Here is a 20790-nt window from a genome sequence, read left to right as displayed (position 1 = left end):
AAAGAATCGAATGGAATAGAATCAAATTGAATCGAATCGAAAAGAAAAGAATCAAATAGAATCAAATAAAATAGAAAAGAATCGAATCGATTTAAATCGAAACAAATAGAAAAGATTCGATCGAATCGAATCAAATTGAATCAAAGAGAATAGCAAAGAATTGAATACAATCGAATCAAATCGAATTGAATCAAATAGAAAAGTTCGAATCGAAATGAATCGTATAGAAAAGAATTGAATAGAAAAGAATCGAATCGAATCGAATAGAATGGAATCGAATAGAAAAGAATCGAATAGAATAGAATATTAAAGAATCGAATCGAATTGAGTAGAAGTGAAAAGAATCGAATCCAATCGAATCGAAATGAATAGAAAAGATTAGAATTGAATTGAATCGAATAGAATAGAAAAGAATGGAATGGAATCGAATCGAATAGAAAAGAATTGAATCGAATCGAATCGAAAAGAATCCAATAGAATCGAATAGAATAGAATCGTAAAGAAAGTAATCAAATCGAATAGACAAGAATCGAATCGAATAGAAAATCGAATCGAATCGAATCGATTAGATTAGAAGAGAAACGATTCGATTTGAATTGAATCGAATCAAATAGAAAAGAATCGAATCGAATCGATGAGAAAAAATCGAAACGAATCGATTAGATAAGAAAAGAAACGATTCGATCGAATTGAATCGAATTGAATAGAAAAGCTTCAAATCAAATCGAATCGAATAGAAATGAATCGAATCGAATAGAATATAATAGAAAAGAATCTAATCGAATCGAAAAGGAAAGAATTGAATTGAATCGAATAGAACAGAATAGAAAAGAATCTAATTGAATAGAATAGAATAGAAAATAAATGAATCCATTTGAATCGAATAGAATGGAATAGAATAAAAAAAGAATGGAATAGAATAAAAAAAGAATGGAATAGAATAGGAAAGAATCAAATCAATCGAATCGAATCGAATTGAAACGAATAGAAAAGAATCGAATCAAATCGAATCGAAAAGAATCCAATCGAATAGAATCGAATAGAAAAAAATCGAATCGAATCGAATAGATAAGAATCGAATCGAATAGAAAAGAATCAAAATGAATCGATTAGATTAGAAAAGATTCAAATCGAATCGAAAAGGAAAGAATGGAATCAAATCGAATAGAATAGAAAATAAACGAATCCAATCGAATTGAATAGAAAGGAATAGAAAAGAATCCAATCAAATCGAATCGAATCGAATAGAAAAGATTCAAATAGAAAAGATTTGAATCGAATTGAATCAAATAGAAAAGAATCGAATCAAATCGAAAAGAAAAGAATCGAATTGAAACGAAAATAATCGAATAGAAGAGAATTGAAACGAATCGAATAGACAGGAATCAAATCGAATCGAATAGAAAAGAATCGAATCGAATTGAATCGAAAAGAATCGAATTGAATCGATTCAAATCGAATAGAATAGAAAATAATCGAATCCGCTTTTTCGCAACGGGTTTGCCGCCAGAACACAGGTGTCGTGAAAACCACCGCTAAACCTAAACCAAAATGGGAAAGGAGAAGACTCACATCAACATTGTCGTCATTGGACACGTAGATTCGGGCAAGTCTACCACTACTGGCCATCTGATCTACAAATGTGGTGGGATCGACAAAAGAACTATCAAAAAATTTGAGAAGGAGGCTGCTGAGATGGGAAAAGGCTCCTTCAAGTATGCCTGGGTCTTGGATAAACTGAAAGCTGAACGTGAATGTGGTATCACCATTGATATCTCCCTGTGGAAATTCGAGACCAGCAAGTATTATGTGACCATCATTGATGCCCCAGGACACAGAGACTTTATCAAAAACATGATTACAGGCACATCTAAGGCTGACTGTGCTGTCTTGATTGTTGCTGCTGGTGTTGGCGAATTTGAAGCAGGTATCTCCAAGAATGGGCAGACCCGTGAGCATGCCCTTCTGGCTTACACACTGGGTGTAAAACAACTAATTGTTGGTGTTAACAAAATGGATTCCACTGAACCACCCTACAGCCAGAAGAGATACGAGGAAATCGTTAAAGAAGTCAGCACCTACATTAAGAAAATTGGCTACAACCCCGACACAGTAGCATTTGTGCCAATTTCTGGTTGGAATGGTGACAACATGCTGGAGCCAAGTGCTAACATGCCTTGGTTCAAGGGATGGAAAGTCACCCGTAAAGATGGGAATGCCAGCGGAACCACACTGCTTGAAGCCCTGGATTGCATTCTGCCACCAACTCGTCCAACTGATAAGCCCTTGCGTCTGCCTCTCCAAGACGTCTACAAAATTGGTGGTATTGGTACTGTCCCAGTGGGTCGAGTGGAGACTGGTGTTCTTAAGCCTGGTATGGTGGTCACCTTTGCTCCAGTCAATGTTTCAACTGAAGTAAAGTCTGTTGAAATGCACCATGAAGCTTTGAGTGAGGCTCTTCCTGGGGACAATGTGGGCTTCAATGTCAAGAACGTATCTGTCAAAGATGTTCGTCGTGGCAACATGGCTGGTGACAGCAAAAATGAACCACCAATGGAAGCAGCTGGCTCCACAGCTCAGGTGATTATCCTGAACCATCCAGGCCAAATCAGTGCTGGATATGCACCTGTGCTGGATTGTCACACAGCTCACATTGCTTGCAAGTTTGCTGAGCTGAAGGAAAAGATAGATCATCGTTCTGGAAAGAAGCTGGAAGATGGTCCCAAGTTCTTGAAATCTGGGTATGCTGCCATTGTTGATATGGTTCCTGGCAAACCTATGTGTGTTGAGAGCTTCTCTGACTATCCTCCTCTGGGCCGTTTTGCTGTTCGTGACATGAGACAGACGGTTGCTGTGGGTGTCATCAAAGCAGTGGACAAGAAGGCAGCTGGAGCTGGCAAAGTCACCAAGTCTGCCCAGAAAGCTCAGAAGGCTAAATGAATATTATCCCCAATACCTGCCACCCCAGTCTTAATCAGTGGTGAACGGTCTCAGAACTGTTTGTGTCAATTGGCCATTTAAGTTTAATAGTAAAAGACTGGTTAATGATAACAATGCATCATAAAACCATCAGAAGGAAAGGAGAATGTTTGTGGACCATTTGTGTTTTTTTTTTTGTGTGTGCGTGTGTGGCAGTTTTAAGTTATTAGTTTTTAAAATCAGTACTTTTTAATGGAAACAACTTGACCAAAAATCTGTCACAGAATTTTGAGACCCATTAAAACAAAAGTTTAATGAGAAAAAAAGAAAATAATCAAATCCAATCGAATTGAATCGAATAGAATAGAATAGAATAGAAAAGAATCGAATCGAATTGAATAGAATCGAATAGAAAAGATTCGAATAGAAAAGATTCGAATTGAATTGAATGAAATAGAAAGAATCGAATCAATGGAATAGAAAAGAATCGAATCGAATTGAGTAGAAAGAATCGAATCAAATCTAATAGAATAGAATAGAATAGAAATGAATAGAACTTAATCGAATCGAATCGAATAGAAAAGAATCGAATCGAATTGAATTGAATAGAAAAGAATGGAATGGAATCGAATCGAATAGAAAAGATTCGAATAGAATTGAATACAATCGAATCGAATAGAAAAGGATCGAATCGAATCGAATAGAGTATTAAAGAATTAAATAGAATGGAGTAGAATTGAAAAGAATTGAATCGAATCGAATAGAAAAGAATTGAATCGAATCAAATAGAAATAAATCGAATAGAAAAAAACGAATCAAATAGAATATTAAAGAATCGAATCGAATTGAGTATAATTGAAAAGAATCGATCGAAGCAAACAAATAGAAAAGATTCGAATCAAATTAAATCGAATAGAATAGAAAAGAATCGAATCAAATCGAATAGAAAAGAATCAAATCGAATCGAAAAGAATAGAAAAGAATCGAATCGGGGGGGAGGAGCAAGATGGCGGAAGAGTAGGGTCTCCAAATCACCTGTCTCCACCAAATTACCTAGAAAACCTTCCAATCATCCTGAAAATCTATGAATTCGGCCTGAGAATTAAAGAGAGAACACCTGGAATGCAACAGTGAGAAGAGTTCGCACTTCTATCAAGGTAGGAAGACGGGGAAAAAGAAGTAAAGAAACAAAGGCCTCCAAGGGGGAGGGGCCCCGCGAGGAGCCGGGCTGAGGCCGGGGCGAGTGTCCCCAGGACAGGAGAGCCCCGTCCCAGAGAAGCAGGAGCTGCACCGACCTTCCCGGGCGGAAAGGGGCTCGTGGGGACTTGGAGCAGGACCCAGGAGGGCGAGGATGCCCTCGGGTTCCCTGAGACAGTAACAGAGCAACTGCGCGCCCAGGAGAGTGTGCCGAGCTCCCTAAGGGCTGCAGCGTGCACGGCGGGACCTGGCGGGACCCGGAGCAGCCAGGAGGGGCTCGGGCGGCGGCTCCGCGGAGGGGGCTGCGCGGTCCCGGGAGCAGCTCGGAGGGGCTCGGGCAGAGGAAGAGGCTCCGTGCGGAGGGGGCTGCGCGGTTCCAGGAGCAGCTCGGAGGGGCTCGGGCGGCGGCTCCACGGAGGGGGTTGCGCAGCCCGGGAGCGCGAATCCAGCAGTGCAGGCTCCGGAGCACAGGGCGCCGGGACACAGCCCAGGATCCCGGCCTCCCCCGGGACAGGCAGAGGCCAGGAGGGCCCAGGACACCAAGGACGCTCCTGCCCCGAGCTGAGCAGATCAGCGGCCCCGCCCGGGAGCCTCCAGGCCCTGCAGACAGAGCTGGCCCCGCCACTGGGGCTGTTCCTCCTGCGGCCTCACGGGGTAAACAACCCCCACTGAGCCCTGCACCAGGCAGGGGCACAGCAGCTCCCCGAACTGCTAACACCTGAAAATCAGCACAACAGGCCACTCCCCCAGAACACCAGCTAGACTGACAACTTCCAGGAGAAGCCAAGGGACTTAAAGTACACAGAATCAGAAGATACTCCCCGGTGGTTCTTTTTTTTTTTTTTTTTTTGCTTTTTGATTTGTTTCCTTCTCCCACCTCCTTTTTTTTTCTCCTTTCTTTTTCTTTCTCTTTTCTTCTTTTTTTTTCGTTTTTTTTTTCTTCCCTTTTTTTTCTTTCTCTTTTCTTTCCTTCTTTCTCTCCTCTCTTTTTCTCTTTTTCCCAATACAACTTGCTTTTGGCCACTCTGCACTGAGCAAAATGACTAGAAGGAAACCTCACCTCAAAAGAAAGAATCAGAAACAGTCCTCTCTCCCACAGAGTTACAAATCTGGATTACAATTCAATGTCAGAAAGCCAATTCAGAAGCACTATTATACAGCTACTGGTGGCTCTAGAAAAAAGTATAAAGGACTCAAGAGACTTCATGACTGCAGAATTTAGAGCTAATCAGGCAGAAATTAAAATCAATTGAATGAGATGCAATCCAAACTAGAAGTCCTAACGACGAGGGTTAACGAGGTGGAAGAACGAGTGAGTGACCTAGAAGACAAGTTGATAGCAAAGAGGGAAACTGAGGAAAAAAGAGACAAACAATTAAAAGACCATGAAGATAGATTAAGGGAAATAACGACAGCCTGAGGAAGAAAACCTACGTTTAATTGGGGTTCCCGAGGGCGCCGAAAGGGACAGAGGGCCAGAATATGTATTTGAACAAATTCTAGCTGAAAACTTTCCTAATCTGGGAAGGGAAACAGGCATTCAGATCCAGGAAATAGAGAGATCCCCCCCTAAAATCAATAAAAACCGTTCAACACCTCGACATTTAATTGTGAAGCTTGCAAATTCCAAAGATAAGGAGAAGATCCTTAAAGCAGCAAGAGACAAGAAATCCCTGACTTTTATGGGGAGGAGTATTAGGGTAACAGCAGACCTCTCCACAGAGACCTGGCAGGCCAGAAAGGGCTGGCAGGATATATTCAGGGTCCTAAATGAGAAGAACATGCAACCAAGAATACTTTATCCAGCAAGGCTCTCATTCAAAATGGAAGGAGAGATAAAGAGCTTCCAAGACAGGCAGCAACTAAAAGAATATGTGACCTCCAAACCAGCTCTGCAAGAAATTTTAAGGGGGCCTCTTAAAATTCCCCTTTAAGAAGAAGTTCAGTGGAACAGTCCACAAAAACAAAGACTGAATAGATATCATGATGACACTAAACTCCTATCTCTCAATAGTAACTCTGAATGTGAACGGGCTTAATGACCCCATCAAAAGGCGCAGGGTTTCAGACTGGATAAAAAAGCAGGACCCATCTATTTGCTGTCTACAAGAGACTCATTTTAGACAGAAGGACACCTACAGCCTGAAAATAAAAGGTTGGAGAACCATTTACCATTCGAATGGTCCTCAAAAGAAAGCAGGGGTAGCCATCCTTATATCAGATAAACTAAAATTTACCCCAAAGACTGTAGTGAGAGATGAAGAGGGACACTATATCATACTTAAAGGATCTATTCAACAAGAGGACTTAACAATCCTCAATATATATGCTCCGAATGTGGGAGCTGCCAAATATATAAATCAATTATTAACCAAAGTGAAGAAATACTTAGATAATAATACACTTATACTTGGTGACTTCAATCTAGCTCTTTCTATACTCGATAGGTCTTCTAAGCAAAACATCTCCAAAGAAACGAGAGCTTTAAATGATACACTGGACCAGATGGATTCACAGATATCTACAGAACTTTACATCCAAACTCAACTGAATACACATTCTTCTCAAGCGCACATGGAACTTTCTCCAGAATAGACCACGTATTGGGTCACAAATCGGGTCTGAACCGATACCAAAAGATTGGGATTGTCCCCTGCATATTCTCAGACCATAATGCCTTGAAATTAGAACTAAATCACAACAAGAAGTTTGGAAGGACCTCAAACACGTGGAGGTTAAGGACCATCCTGCTAAAAGATAAAAGGGTCAACCAGGAAATTAAGGAAGAATTAAAAAGATTCATGGAAACTAATGAGAATGAAGATACAACCGTTCAAGTCTTTGGGATGCAGCAAAAGCAGTCCTAAGGGGGAAATACATCGCAATACAAGCATCCATTCAAAAACTGGAAAGAACTCAAATACAAAAGCTAACCTTACACATAAAGGAGCTAGAGAAAAAACAGCAAATAGATCCTACACCCAAGAGAAGAAGGGAATTAATAAAGATTCGAGCAGAACTCAACGAAATCGAGACCAGAACTGTGGAACAGATCAACAAAACCAGGAGTTGGTTCTTTGAAAGAATTAACAAGATAGATAAACCATTAGCCAGCCTTATTAAAAAGAAGAGAGAGAAGACTCAAATTAATAAAATCATGAATGAGAAAGGAGAGATCACTACCAACACCAAGGAAATACAAACGATTTTAAAAACATATTATGAACAGCTATACGCCAATAAATTAGGCAATCTAGAAGAAATGGACGCATTCCTGGAAAGCCACAAACTACCAAAACTGGAACAGGAAGAAATAGAAAACCTGAACAGGCCAATAACCAGGGAGGAAATTGAAGCAGTCATCAAAACCTCCCAAGACACAAGAGTCCAGGGCCGGATGGCTTCCCAGGGGAATTTTATCAAACGTTTAAAGAAGAAACCATACCTATTCTCCTAAAGCTGTTTGGAAAGATAGAAAGAGATGGAGTACTTCCAAATTCGTTCTATGAGGCCAGCATCACCTTAATTCCAAAACCAGACAAAGACCCCACCAAAAAGGAGAATTACAGACCAATATCCCTGATGAACATGGATGCAAAAATTCTCAACAAGATACTGGCCAATAGGATCCAACAGTACATTAAGAAAATTATTCACCATGACCAAGTAGGATTTATCCCTGGGACACAAGGCTGGTTCAACACCCGTATAACAATCAATGTGATTCATCATATCAGCAAGAGAAAAACCAAGAACCATATGATCCTCTCATTGGATGCAGAGAAAGCATTTGACAAAATACAGCATCCATTCCTGATCAAAACTCTTCAGAGTGTAGGGATAGAGGGAACATTCCTCGACATCTTAAAAGCCATCTATGAAAAGCCCACAGCAAATATCATTCTCAATGGGGAAGCACTGGGAGCCTTTCCCCTAAGATCAGGAACAAGACAGGGATGTCCACTCTCACCACTGCTGTTCAACATAGTACTGGAAGTCCTAGCCTCAGCAATCAGACAACAAAAAGACATTAAAGGCATTCAAATTGGCAAAGAAGAAGTCAAACTCTCCCTCTTCGCCGATGACATGATACTCTACATAGAAAACCCAAAAGTCTCCACCTCAAGATTGCTAGAACTCATACAGCAATTCGGTAGCGTGGCAGGATACAAAATCAATGCCCAGAAGTCAGTGGCATTTCTATACACTAACAATGAGACTGAAGAAAGAGAAATTAAGGAGTCAATCCCATTTACAATTGCACCCCAAAGCATAAGATACCTAGGAATAAACCTAACCAAAGATGTAAAGGATCTATACCCTAAAAACTATAGAACACTTCTGAAAGAAATTGAGGAAGACACAAAGAGATGGAAAAATATTCCATGCTCATGGATTGGCAGAATTAATATTGTGAAAATGTCAATGTTACCCAGGGCAATATACACGTTTAATGCAATCCCTATCAAAATACCATGGACTTTCTTCAGAGAGTTAGAACAAATTATTTTAAGATTTGTGTGGAATCAGAAAAGACCCCCGAATAGCCAGGGGAATTTTAAAAAAGAAAACCATATCTGGGGGCATCACAATGCCAGATTTCAGGTTGTACTACAAAGCTGTGGTCATCAAGACAGTGTGGTACTGGCACAAAAACAGACACATAGATCAGTGGAACAGAATAGAGAATCCAGAAGTGGACCCTGAACTTTATGGGCAACTAATATTCGATAAAGGAGGAAAGACTATCCATTGGAAGAAAGACAGTCTCTTCAATAAATGGTGCTGGGAAAATTGGACATCCACATGCAGAAGAATGAAACTAGACCACTCTCTTTCACCAGACACAACGATAAACTCAAAATGGATGAAAGATCTAAATGTGAGACAAGATTCCATCAAAATCCTAGAGAAGAACACAGGCAACACCCTTTTTGAACTCGGCCATAGTAACTTCTTGCAAGATACATCCACGAAGGCAAAAGAAAGAAAAGCAAAAATGAACTATTGGGACTTCATCAAGATAAGAAGCTTTTGCACAGCAAAGGATACAGTCAACAAAACACAAAGACAACCTACAGAATGGGAGAAGATATTTGCAAATGACGTTATCAGATAAAGGGCTAGTTTCCAAGATCTATAAAGAACTTCTTAAACTCAACACCAAAGAAACAAACAATCCAATCATGAAATGGGCAAAAGACATGAACAGAAATCTCACAGAGGAAGACATAGACATGGCCAACATGCACATGAGAAAATGCTCTGCATCACTTGCCATCAGGGAAATACAAATCAAAACCACAATGAGATACCACCTCACACCAGTGAGAATGGGGAAAATTAACAAGGCAGGAAACAACAAATGTTGGAGAGGATGTGGATAAAAGGGAACCCTCTTACACTGTTGGTAGGAATGTGAACTGGTGCAGCCACTCTGGAAAACTGTGTGGAGGTTCCTCAAACAGTTAAAAATATACCTGCCCTACGACCCAGCAATTGCACTAGTGGGGATTTACCCCAAAGATACAGATGCAATGAAACGCCGGGACACCTGCACCCCGATGTTTATAGCAGCAATGGCCACGATAGCCAAACTGTGGAAGAAGCCTCGGTGTCCAACGAAAGATGAATGGATAAAGAAGATGTGGTTTATGTATACAATGGAATATTACTCAGCTATTAGAAATGACAAATACCCACCATTTGCTTCAACGTGGATGGAACTGGAGGGTATTATGCTGAGTGAAGTAAGCCAGTCGGAGAAGGACAAACATTATATGTTCTCATTCATTTGGGGAATATAAATAATAGTGAAAGGGAATATAAGGGAAGGGGGAAGAAATGTGTGGGAAATATCAGAAAGGGAGACAGAACGTAAAGACTGCTAACTCTGGGAAACGAACTAGGGGTGGTAGAAGGGGAGGAGGGCGGGGGGTGGGAGTGAATGGGTGACGGGCACTGGGGGTTATTCTGTATGTTAGTAAATTGAACACCAATAAAAAATAAATTAAAAAAAATTAAAAAAAAGAAAAGAATCGAATCAAATCGAATCGAAAAGAATCGAATCAAATTGAATAGAAACGAATAGAAAAGAATCAAATTGAATCGAATAGAAAAGATTCGAATCGAATCGAATCGAATATAAAAGAATTGAATCGAATCGAATCAAATAGAAAAGAATCGAATTGAATCAAAATGAATAGAAAAGAAATGAATTGAATCGAATCAATTAGACTAGAAAAGAAATGATTCGAATCGAATTGAATCGAATCAAATAGAAGAATCGATTAGAATATAAAAAAACCGAATCAATTCGAATCGAATAGAAAATAGAATCGACGAATATAAAAGAATCGAATTGAATAGAAAAGAATCGAATAGAATCAATAGAAAGAATTGAATTGATCGAATCGAATCAAATAAAAATAATCGAATGGAATCAAATCAAGTCGAATCGAATCGAATACAAAAGAATCAAATTGAATAGAATGGAATCGAATCGAATAGAAAAGAATTGAATCGAATCAAATAGAAAAGATTCGAATAGAATCAATTCGAATCAAATAGAATAGAATAGCAAAGAATAAAATACAATCGAATCAAATCGAATCGAATAGCAAAGAATCCAATTGAATCGAATCGAATAGAGAAGAATCGAATCGAATCGAATAGAAACAATCGAATGGAATAGAATCAAATCGAATCGAATCGAAAAGAAAAGAATTGAATCGAATAGGATAGATTAGAAAAGAATAGAATTGATTCGAATCGAATCAAATAGAATAGCAAAGTATTGAATACAATTGAATCGAATCGAACAGAAAAGAATCCTAATGAATTGAATCTAATATAAAAGAATCGAATCGAATCGAGTAGAAAAGAATCGAATGGAATCGAATCAAATAGAATAGAACAGAAAACAATCGAATCGCCTCGAAGAGAAAAGAATCGAATCGAATAGAATCAAATCGAATAGAAAAGAATCGAATCAAATCGAATTGAATCGAATAGAAAAGAATTGAATCGAATCGAATCGAATAGAAAAGAATCGAATCGAATACCATCGAATTGAATAGAATAGAATATTAAAGAATCGAATAGAATCGAGTAGAATTGAAAAGAATGGAATCGAATCAAATTGAATAGAAAAGAATCGAATCGAACCGAATAGAGAAGAATTGAATCGAATATTAAAGAATCGAATCGAATCGAGTAGAATTGAAAAGAATCGAATCGAATCAAAACAAATAGAAAAGATTCGAATAGAATAGAAAAGAATAGAATCGAATCGAATAGAAAAGAATCGAATCGAATCGAAAAGAATAGAAAAGAATCGAATCGAATTGATAAGAATCCAATCAAATCAAATATAGAATCGAATAGAAAAGAATCGATTCGAATTGAATCAAATAGATAAGAATCGAATCAAATTGAATAGAAAAGAATCGAATAGAATTGAATTGATTAAATTAGAAAAGAAACGATTCGATTAGAATTGAATCCATACGAATAGAAAAGAATCGAACCAAATCGAATCGAATAGAATATAATCGAATTGGGGATCCCTGCTTGGCGCAGCGGTTTGGCGACTGCCTTTGCCCAGGGCGTGATCCTGGAGACCCGGGATCGAATCCCAAGTTGGGCTCCCGGTGCATGGAGCCTGCTTCTCCCTCTGCCTGTGTCTCTGCCTCTCTCTCTCTCTGTGTGACTATCATAAATAAATAAAAATTAAACAAAGAAAATAATCGAATCGAATCAAATCGATTAGATTAGAAAAGAAACGATTCGAATCGAATCGAATAAAAAAGAATCGAATCAAATAGAATAGAATAGAATAGAAAAGAATCGAATCAAATCGAATCGAATAGGAAAGAATTGAATGAAACCGAATAGAATATAAAAGAAACGAATAGAATGGATTCGAATCTAATAGAATAGAATAGAAAACAATTGAATCAAATTGAATCAAATAGAAAACATTTGAATAGAAAGGATTCGAATCGAATCGAAATGAATCGAATAGAAAAGAATCGAATCAAATCGAATCGAATAGATTTTAAAAGAAACGATTCGATTCGAATTGAATCAAATTGAATACAAAAGAATCGAATAGAATCGAGTAGAAAAGAATCGAATCGTATCGAAAGAAGAGAATCGAATAGAATCTAATAGAAAAGATTCGAATAGAATCGACTCAAAAAGAAAAGAATCGAATCGATCAAATAGAAAAGAATCGAATCGAATTGAATCGAGTAGAAAAGAATCAAATTGAATTTAATCTAATCGAAATAAAGATTCGAATAGAATCGAATCGAACAGAATCAAAGAGAATCAAATTGAATCGAGTAGAAAAGAATCGAATCGAATTGAATCGATTAGACTAGAAAAGATCGAATCGAATGGAAGAGAATCGAATCGAATCGAATATAAAAGAATCAAATCGATTCGAATCAAATAGAAAAGAATCGAAAGGATCGAATTGAATCGAATACAAAAAATCAAATTGAATCGAATCAAATAGAATAGAAAAGAATTGAATCCAATCGAATAGAATAGAAAAGAATTGAACCAATTGAATTGAATCAAATCGAATAGAATAGAAAAGAATCGAATCAAATTGAATTGAATTGAAAAGAAAAGATTAGAATAGAAAAGATTCGAATCGAATCGAATCAAAAAGATTCGAATAGAATAGAATCACAAAGACTAGAAAAGAATCGAATTGAATAGAAAAGAAGCGAATCAATTCTAATAGAATAGATAAGAATCAAATAGATTCGAATCGAATCGAATAGAAAAGAATCGATCTAAGCGAATCGATTAGATTAGAAAAGAAACGATTCGATTTGAATTGAACCGAATCGAATAGAAAAGAATCGAATTGAATCAAAGAGAAAAGAATCGAATCCAATCAAATAGAAAAGAATCAAATCGAATCGAATCGAATTGAATAGAAAAGAATCGAATTGAATCGAGAAGAATTGAAAAGAATCAAATTGAATCAAATGGAAACGAATCGAAACGAATTGAATAGAAAAGAATCCGAACGAATCGAATCTAATATAAAAGAATCGAATCGAATCAAGTAGAAAAGAATCGAATCGAATCAAATCGAATCGAATAGAAAAGAATCGAATCGAATCGAATATTAAAGTATCAAATCGAATCGAGTAGAATTGAAGAGAATCAAATCGAAACGAATAGAAAAGATTAGAATCAAATTGAATCGAATAGAATAGAAAAAATCGAATTGAATAGAATCGAAAAGAATCGATTCGAATCAAACTGAAAAGAATCCAATCGAATCAAATAGAATAGAATCGCATAGAAGAATCTAATCGAATCGAATTGAAAAGAATCAAATAGAATCGAATCGCATGGAAAAGAATAGAAACAAAACGAATTGAATCGACTCGAATCGAATAGAAAAGAATCGAATCGAAACGAAAAGAATCGAAACGAATCGAATCGGATCAAAAGGAGTAGAATGAAAAGAATCGTATCGAATCGAATCGCAAGGAATCGAATAGAATCAAACCACATTGAAAAGAATCGAATCGAGGGATCCCTGGGTGGCGCAGCGGTTTGGCGCCTGCCTTTGGCCCAGGGCGCGATCCTGGAGACCCGGGATCGAATCCCACGTCAGGCTCCCGGTGCATGGAGCCTGCTTCTCCCTCTGCCTGTGTCTCTGCCTCTCTCTCTCTCTCTGTGACTATCATAAATAAAAAATAAAATAAAATAAAATAAAACCTTTAAAAAAAATAAAAGAATCGATTCGAAAAGAATCGAATCTAATGGAATCGAAAAAAATCGAATCAAATCGAATCGAATTGAATCGAAAAGAATACAGTTGTATCAAATCGAAATCGAATCGAATCGAATCGAAAAGAATCATATCGAATCTAATTGAATTGAAAAGAATCAAATCAAGAAGTATCGAATCAAATCGAAAAGATTCAAATCGAATCGAATAGAAAAGACTAGAACGAAAAGAATCGAATCGAATCGAATCATATCGAATTGAAACAAAAAGAATAAAATAGAATCGAGTAGAAACGAAGCAAAAAGAATCGCATCGAATCGAAAGGAATCGAATTGAATTGAAAAGAATCGAAGTGAATCGAATCAAATAGAAAAGAATCGAATAGAAAAGAATCGAATCGAATCGAATATACTCGAATCGAATCGAAAAGAATCGAATCGAATCGAAAATAATCGAAACGAAACGAAACGAATCGAATCGAAAAGAATCTAATCGAATCTAATCGAATAGAAAAGAATCGAATTGAATTGAAAAGAATCGAATCGAATTGAAAAGAATCGAATCGAATCGAAAAGAATCTAATCGAATCTAATCAAATCGAAAAGAATCGAATTGAATTGAATAGAACAGAATTGAATCGAATCGACAAGAATCTAATCGAATCGAAAAGAATCGAATTGAATTGAATCGAACAGAATCGAATCGAATCGACAAGAATCGAATCGAATGGAAAGGAATCGAATCGAATCAAAAATAATCGAATTGAACCGAAAGAATCGAATTGAAAAGAATCGAATTTAATCGAAAAGAATCGAATCGCATCGAAAAGAATCGAGTCAGGGATCCCTGGGTGGCGCAGCGGTTTGGCGCCTGCCTTTGGCCCAGGGCGCGATCCTGGAGATCCGGGATCGAATCCCACATCAGGCTCCCGGTGCATGGAGCCTGCTTCTCTCTCTGCCTCTCTCTCTCTCTCTCGCTCGCTCTCTCTCTGTGACTATCATAAATGAATAAAAAATTAAAAAAAAAGAAAAGAATCGAGTCGAAAATGATCGAATCAACGAAATGCAAAGAATTGAATAAAAAAGAATCAAATCGAATTGAAAATAATCGAATCGAAAGGAATCAAATTGAATCGAAAGGAATCGAATCCAAATGAATCATATCGAAGAGTCGATCAAAAAGAATCGAACTGATTCGAAAAAAACTAATTGAATCGAATCGAATCGAAAATAATAGAAACAAATCGAAATGAATTGATGTAAATTGAAAAGAATCAAATCGAATTGAAAAGAATCGAATCGAATCAAATCGAATAGAAAAGAATCGAATTGAATTGAATCGAAAAGAATCGAATCGAATCGACAAGAATCAAAAAGAATCAAATCGAATCGACAAAAAGAATCGCATTGTATCAAGTAGAATCGATCGAAAAGAATCTAATCGTGTTGAAAAAATCGAATCGAATCGAAAAGAATTTAATCAAAAAGAATCGAATAGAATCAAGAAGAATCGAACCGAATCATATAGAAAAGAATTGAATCAAATCGAATCGAAAAGAATCAAAAAGAATCGAATTGAATCGAAAAGAACCGAATCGAATCGAATCGAAAAGAATCGAATAGAAAAGAATCGAATCGAATCCAAATGAATCGAATTGGAAAGACTTGATCGAAAAGAATGAATCGATTTGTTTCGATTCGATTATTTTCAATTTGATTCGATTTGTTCTTTTTCGAATCGATTCGATAGTTTTTGATCGACTCTTTTCGATTCGATTCACTTGGATTCGATTCGTTTCGATTCGATTCTTTTCGATTTGATTCGATTCGATTCTTTTCGATTCGATTCAATTCTTTTCTATATGATTCAGTTCGATTCGAGTCGATTCTTTTTGATTCAATTCTTTTCGATTCGATTCGATATGATTTTTTCAACTCGATTCGATTCTTTTCGATTCGATTCTACTTGATTCAATTCGATTCTTTTCGATTCGATTCTTGTCAATTCTATTCGATTCTTTGTGATTCAACTCAATTCGATTCTTTTCGATTCGATTCTTTTCGATTTACCTCATTTCATTTCGATTCGATTCAATTATTTTCGATTCGATTCGACTCGTTTTTTTCGAATCGATTCATTCTTTTTGATCGAGTCTTTTCGATTCGATTCATTTGGATTCGATTCGATTCGATTCGTTTCGATTCGATTCGATTCTTTTCGATTTGTCGATTTGATCCTTTTCAATTTGATTCTTTTTGATTCGATTCGATTCTTTTCGATTCAATTCAATTCTTTTCTATTCTATTCTTTTCAATTCAATTTGACTCTTTTCATTCGATTCGATTCAATTCGAATCTATTCAATTCAATTCTTTTCGATACGATTGTTTTCCATTCGATTCTATTCGATTCGATTCTTTTCAATTCGATTCAATTCTTTTCGAGTCGATTGATTCTATTTGAATCTATTCGATTAGATTATTTTCAATTTGATTCTTTTCGATTTGATTCGATTCGGTTCTTTTCGATTCGATTCGATTCGATTCAATTCTTTTCGATTCAATTCAATTTCTTTGATTCGATTTGTTTCGATTCTTTTCAATTCGATTCTTTTCGATTTTATCGATTCGATTCTTTTTGATTCGAATCGATTCGATTTGATTCTTTTCGATTGGATTCGATTGATTCGATTCATTTCAATTCGATTCAATTGAAATCAATTTTTTCGATTCGATTAGTTTCTTTCCGATCAATACGATTCTATTCTTTTTGTTTCGATTCCATTCGATTCTTTCCGATTCTGTTCGATTCGATTCTCTCCATTCGATTACATTCGATTCTTTTTGATTTGACTTGATTCTATTCGTTTCAATTCTTTTTGATTCGATTCTTTTGACTTGATTCAATTCATTTCGATTTGATTATTTTTGATTCGATTTGATTCGATTCTTTTCATTCAATTCGATTAGATTCTTTTCTATTTGATTTGGTTCGATTCTTTTCTATTTGATTCGATTCTTTTTTATTCAATTCTTTTCAATTCGAGTCGATATTTTCAAATCAAATCGATTCATTTCGATTCGATTCTACTTGATTCAATTCGATTCTTTTTTATTCGATTTGATTAGATTCTTTTCGATTCGATTCGATTCGATTCTTTTTGATTCAATTCAATTCGATTTTTTTCTATTCGATTTGATTCAATTCGATTTTTTTCTATTCGATTCTATTCTTTTCGAATCAATTCAATTCAATTTGATTATTTTCGATTCGATTCAATTCTTTTCGAATCAATTAGATTCAATTCTTTTCGAATCAACTCGATTCGATTTGATTATTTTTGATGCGATTCAATTGGATTCAATTCTTTTTTTCGTATCGATTCGATTCTTTTCGATCAACTCTTCGATTCGATTCATTTGGATTCAATTCATTTCCATTCGATTCCATTCGATTCGATTCTTTCGATTCGATTTGATTCTTTACGATTCGATTCGATACTTTTCAATTCAATTCTTTTTGATTCGTCAATTTGATTCTTTTCAATTCGATTCTTTTTAATTTGATTCAATTTTTTTCCATTCGATTAGATTCTTTTTGATTCGATTCTTTTCGATTCAATTCGATTCATTTTGATCATATTCGATTCTTTTTGATTCAATTCTTTTCGATTCGATTTGATTTTTTCAACTCGAGTTGATTCTTTTTGATTCGATTCTACTTGATTCAATTCGATTCTTTTTGATTCGATTCGATTCATTTCAATTTGATTCTTTTCAATTCGATTCGATTCTTTTCGATTCACTTGGATCGATTCTTTCAGATTCGATTTGATTTGATCGATTCTTTTCGATTCAATTCGATTCTTTTCAATTCGATTCAATACTTTTCGATTCTTTTCAATTCGATTCGATTCGATTATTTTCTATTCGATTCAATTCGATTCGATTCGTTTTTTTCTAATCGATTTGATTCTTTTCGATCTACTCTTCGATTCGATTCATTTGGATTTGATTCGTTTCAATTCGATTCAATTCTATTCCTTTCCATTCAATTCTTTTTGATTTGATTTGGTTCTTTTCGATTCGATTCTTTTCGATTCGATTCTTTTCGATTGGTCGATTTGATTCTTTTTGATTCGATTCGATTCTTTTCGATTCGTTTTTTTATTCAATTCGAAAGTTTTTGATCAGATTCGATTCTTTTTTATTTAATTCTTTGGATTCGATTCGATTCGATTTTTTTAACTCGATTTGATTCTTTGATTTGATTCTACTTGATTCAATTCGATTCATTTCATTTGGATTCGATTCAATTCTTTTCGATTTGATTCTTTTCGATTTGATTTGATTCGATTCTTTTTCGATTAGATTCGATTCTTTTCGATTCTTTAAATTCAATTCGATTAGATTCGATTATTTTAGATTCGATTCTATTCCATTCCATTCTTTTCTATTCAATTCGATTCGATTATTTTCTATATGACTCAGGTCGATTCTTTTCAATTCAATTCGATTCTTTTTGATTCAATTCTTTTTGATTCGATTCGATTTTTTCAACATGATTAGACTCTTTTTGATTCGATTCTACTTGATTCAATTCGATTCTTTTCGATTCAATTCAATTCGATTCGATTAAATTCGAATCTATTCGAATCAATTATTTTCGATTTGATTATTTTAGATTTGATTTGATTCGATTCGATTATTTTCAATTTGATTCGATTCTTTTCGATTCGATTCGATTTGATTGAATCTATTCGATTAGATCTTTTCAATTCGATTCTTTTCGATTTTATTCGATTTGATTCTTTTCTATTCGAATCGATTCGATTCGATATTTTTCGATTTGATTCAATTGGATTCTTTTTTATTTGATTTGATTCCATTCGGTTCGATTCATTTCAATTCGATTCGATTCAAATCGATTTTTTCAATTCGATTGGATTCTTTTCGATCAATACGATTCTATTCTCTTTGTTTCAATTCCATTCGATTCTTTTCAATTCTCTTTGATTCGATTCTTTTCCATTCGATTACATTCGATTCTTTTCGATTCGACTTGATTCTATTCGTTTCAATTCTTTTTGATTCGATTCTTTCGATTCGATTCGTTTTGATTCGATTTTTTTATTCGACTCAATTCGATTATTTTTGATTCGATTCGAATCGATTCTTTTCTATTTGATTTGGTTCGATTCCTTTCGATTCAATTCGATTATTTTTGATTCAATTCTTTTCGATTAAATTCGATTCAATTTTTTCAACTCGATTCGATTCTTTTTGATTTGATTCTACTTGATTCAATTCGATTCTTTCCTATTCGATTTGATTTGATTTGATTCGATTCGATTCTTTTCGATTCTTTTCTATCTATTCAATTCGATTAGATTCTTTTCGATTCTTTTCAATTCGATTCAATTCAATTATTTTTGATTCTATTCAATCGAATTGATTCGTTTATTTTGAATCGATTCGATTCTTTTTGATTGACTTTTCAATTCGATTCATTTGGATTCGATTTGTTTCGCTTCGATTCGATTCGATTCCTATCAATTCGATTCGTTTCGATTCGATTCGATTCAATTCGTTTCGATTCGATTCGATTCTTTTCGATGCGATTCTTTTTGGTTCGTTTATTCGATTCTTCTCGATACGATTCTTTTCGATTCGATTCGATTTTTTCAATTCGATTCAATTCTTTTCTATTCGATTCTACTTTATTCAATTCGATCCTTTTGATTCGATTCGATTAGATTCTTTTTGATTTCATACTTGTCGATTCGATTTGATTCCTTTCGACTCAATTCGATTTGATTCTTTTTGATTCGATTTGATTCGATTCGATTCTTTTCGAATCGATGATTCTTTTTAATTTGATTCGATTCTTTTCGATTCTTTTCAATTCGATTCGATTTGATTCAATTATTTTCGATTCGATTCAATACGATTCTTTTCATTCGCTTCAATTCGATTGTTTTCTATATGATTCGGTTCAATTCTATTCGATTTGATTCGATTCTATTTGATTGAATTCTTTTTGATTCGATTCGATTCTTTTCGATTAGATTCGATTCTTTTGTATTCGATTTGATTTGATTCGATTCTTTTCGATTCGATTCGATTCTTTTCAATTCGATTCAATCCTTTTCGATGTTTTTCAATTCATTTAAATTCGATTCGATTATTTTCATTCAATTCGATTAGAATCGTGCTTTTTCGAATCGATTCGATTCTTTTCGATCGACACTGTTCGATTCGATTTGATTCTTTTCGATTCGATTCTTTTCGATTCAATTCTTTTCGATTCAATTAGTTTCTTTCGGTTCGATTCTTTTCGATTCGATTCAATCATTTTCATTTTTTTAATTTTTATTTATTTGTGATAGTCACACAGAGAGAGAGAGGCAGAGACACAGGCAGAGGGAGAAGCAGGCTCCATGCACCGGGAGCCTGATGTGGGATTCGATCCCAGGTCTCCCGGATCGCGCCCTGGGCCAAAGCAGGCGCCAAACCGCTGCGCCACCCAGGGATCCCTCAATCATTTTCGATTCGATTAGATTCTTTCAATTCGATTCGATTCTTTTCAATTCAATTCAATTCAATTCGATTCTCTTCTATTCGATTTGATTTGATTTGATTCTTTTCGATTCGATTCGTTTCTTTTCAATTCAATTCGATTATTTTCTATTTTTTTCAATTCGTTTCGATTCGATTCGATTATTTTCATTCGATTTGATTAGAATCGTGCTTTTTCGAATCGATTCGATTCTTTTTGACCGACACTTTTCGATTCCATTTGATTCTTTTCGACTCGATTCTTTTCGATTCAATTCTTTTCGATTCGATTCTTTCGGATTCAATTAGATTCTTTTCTATTCGGTTCCATTCGATTCTTTTCGATTCAATT

General features: G+C 35.6%; 1 protein-coding gene across 1 annotated transcript; it reads left to right on the top strand.

Annotated features, from left to right (window-relative positions):
* The first annotated feature begins 1486 nt into the window (after positions 1–1486).
* LOC125755886 (elongation factor 1-alpha 1-like) lies at positions 1487–3116 on the top strand. The gene has a single exon (XM_049115084.1). The coding sequence runs from the start codon at positions 1552–1554 to the stop codon at positions 2938–2940; it is 1389 nt and encodes a 462-aa protein (XP_048971041.1). The 5' UTR covers positions 1487–1551; the 3' UTR covers positions 2941–3116.
* Positions 3117–20790: the final 17674 nt, after the last annotated feature.

The sequence above is a fragment of the Canis lupus genome, chromosome 10, assembly GCF_003254725.2.
Source record: "Canis lupus dingo isolate Sandy chromosome 10, ASM325472v2, whole genome shotgun sequence".
In the NCBI taxonomy this organism is placed as follows: domain Eukaryota; kingdom Metazoa; phylum Chordata; class Mammalia; order Carnivora; family Canidae; genus Canis; species Canis lupus.
Note: the sequence above shows the minus strand (reverse complement) of the source record. Positions and strands in the feature narration are given on the sequence as shown.

Bases quoted from the DNA above. Each gene is read 5' to 3' on its own strand.
- LOC125755886 (XM_049115084.1), top strand. From the start codon at position 1,552: ATGGGAAAGGAGAAGACTCACATCAACATTGTCGTCATTGGACACGTA.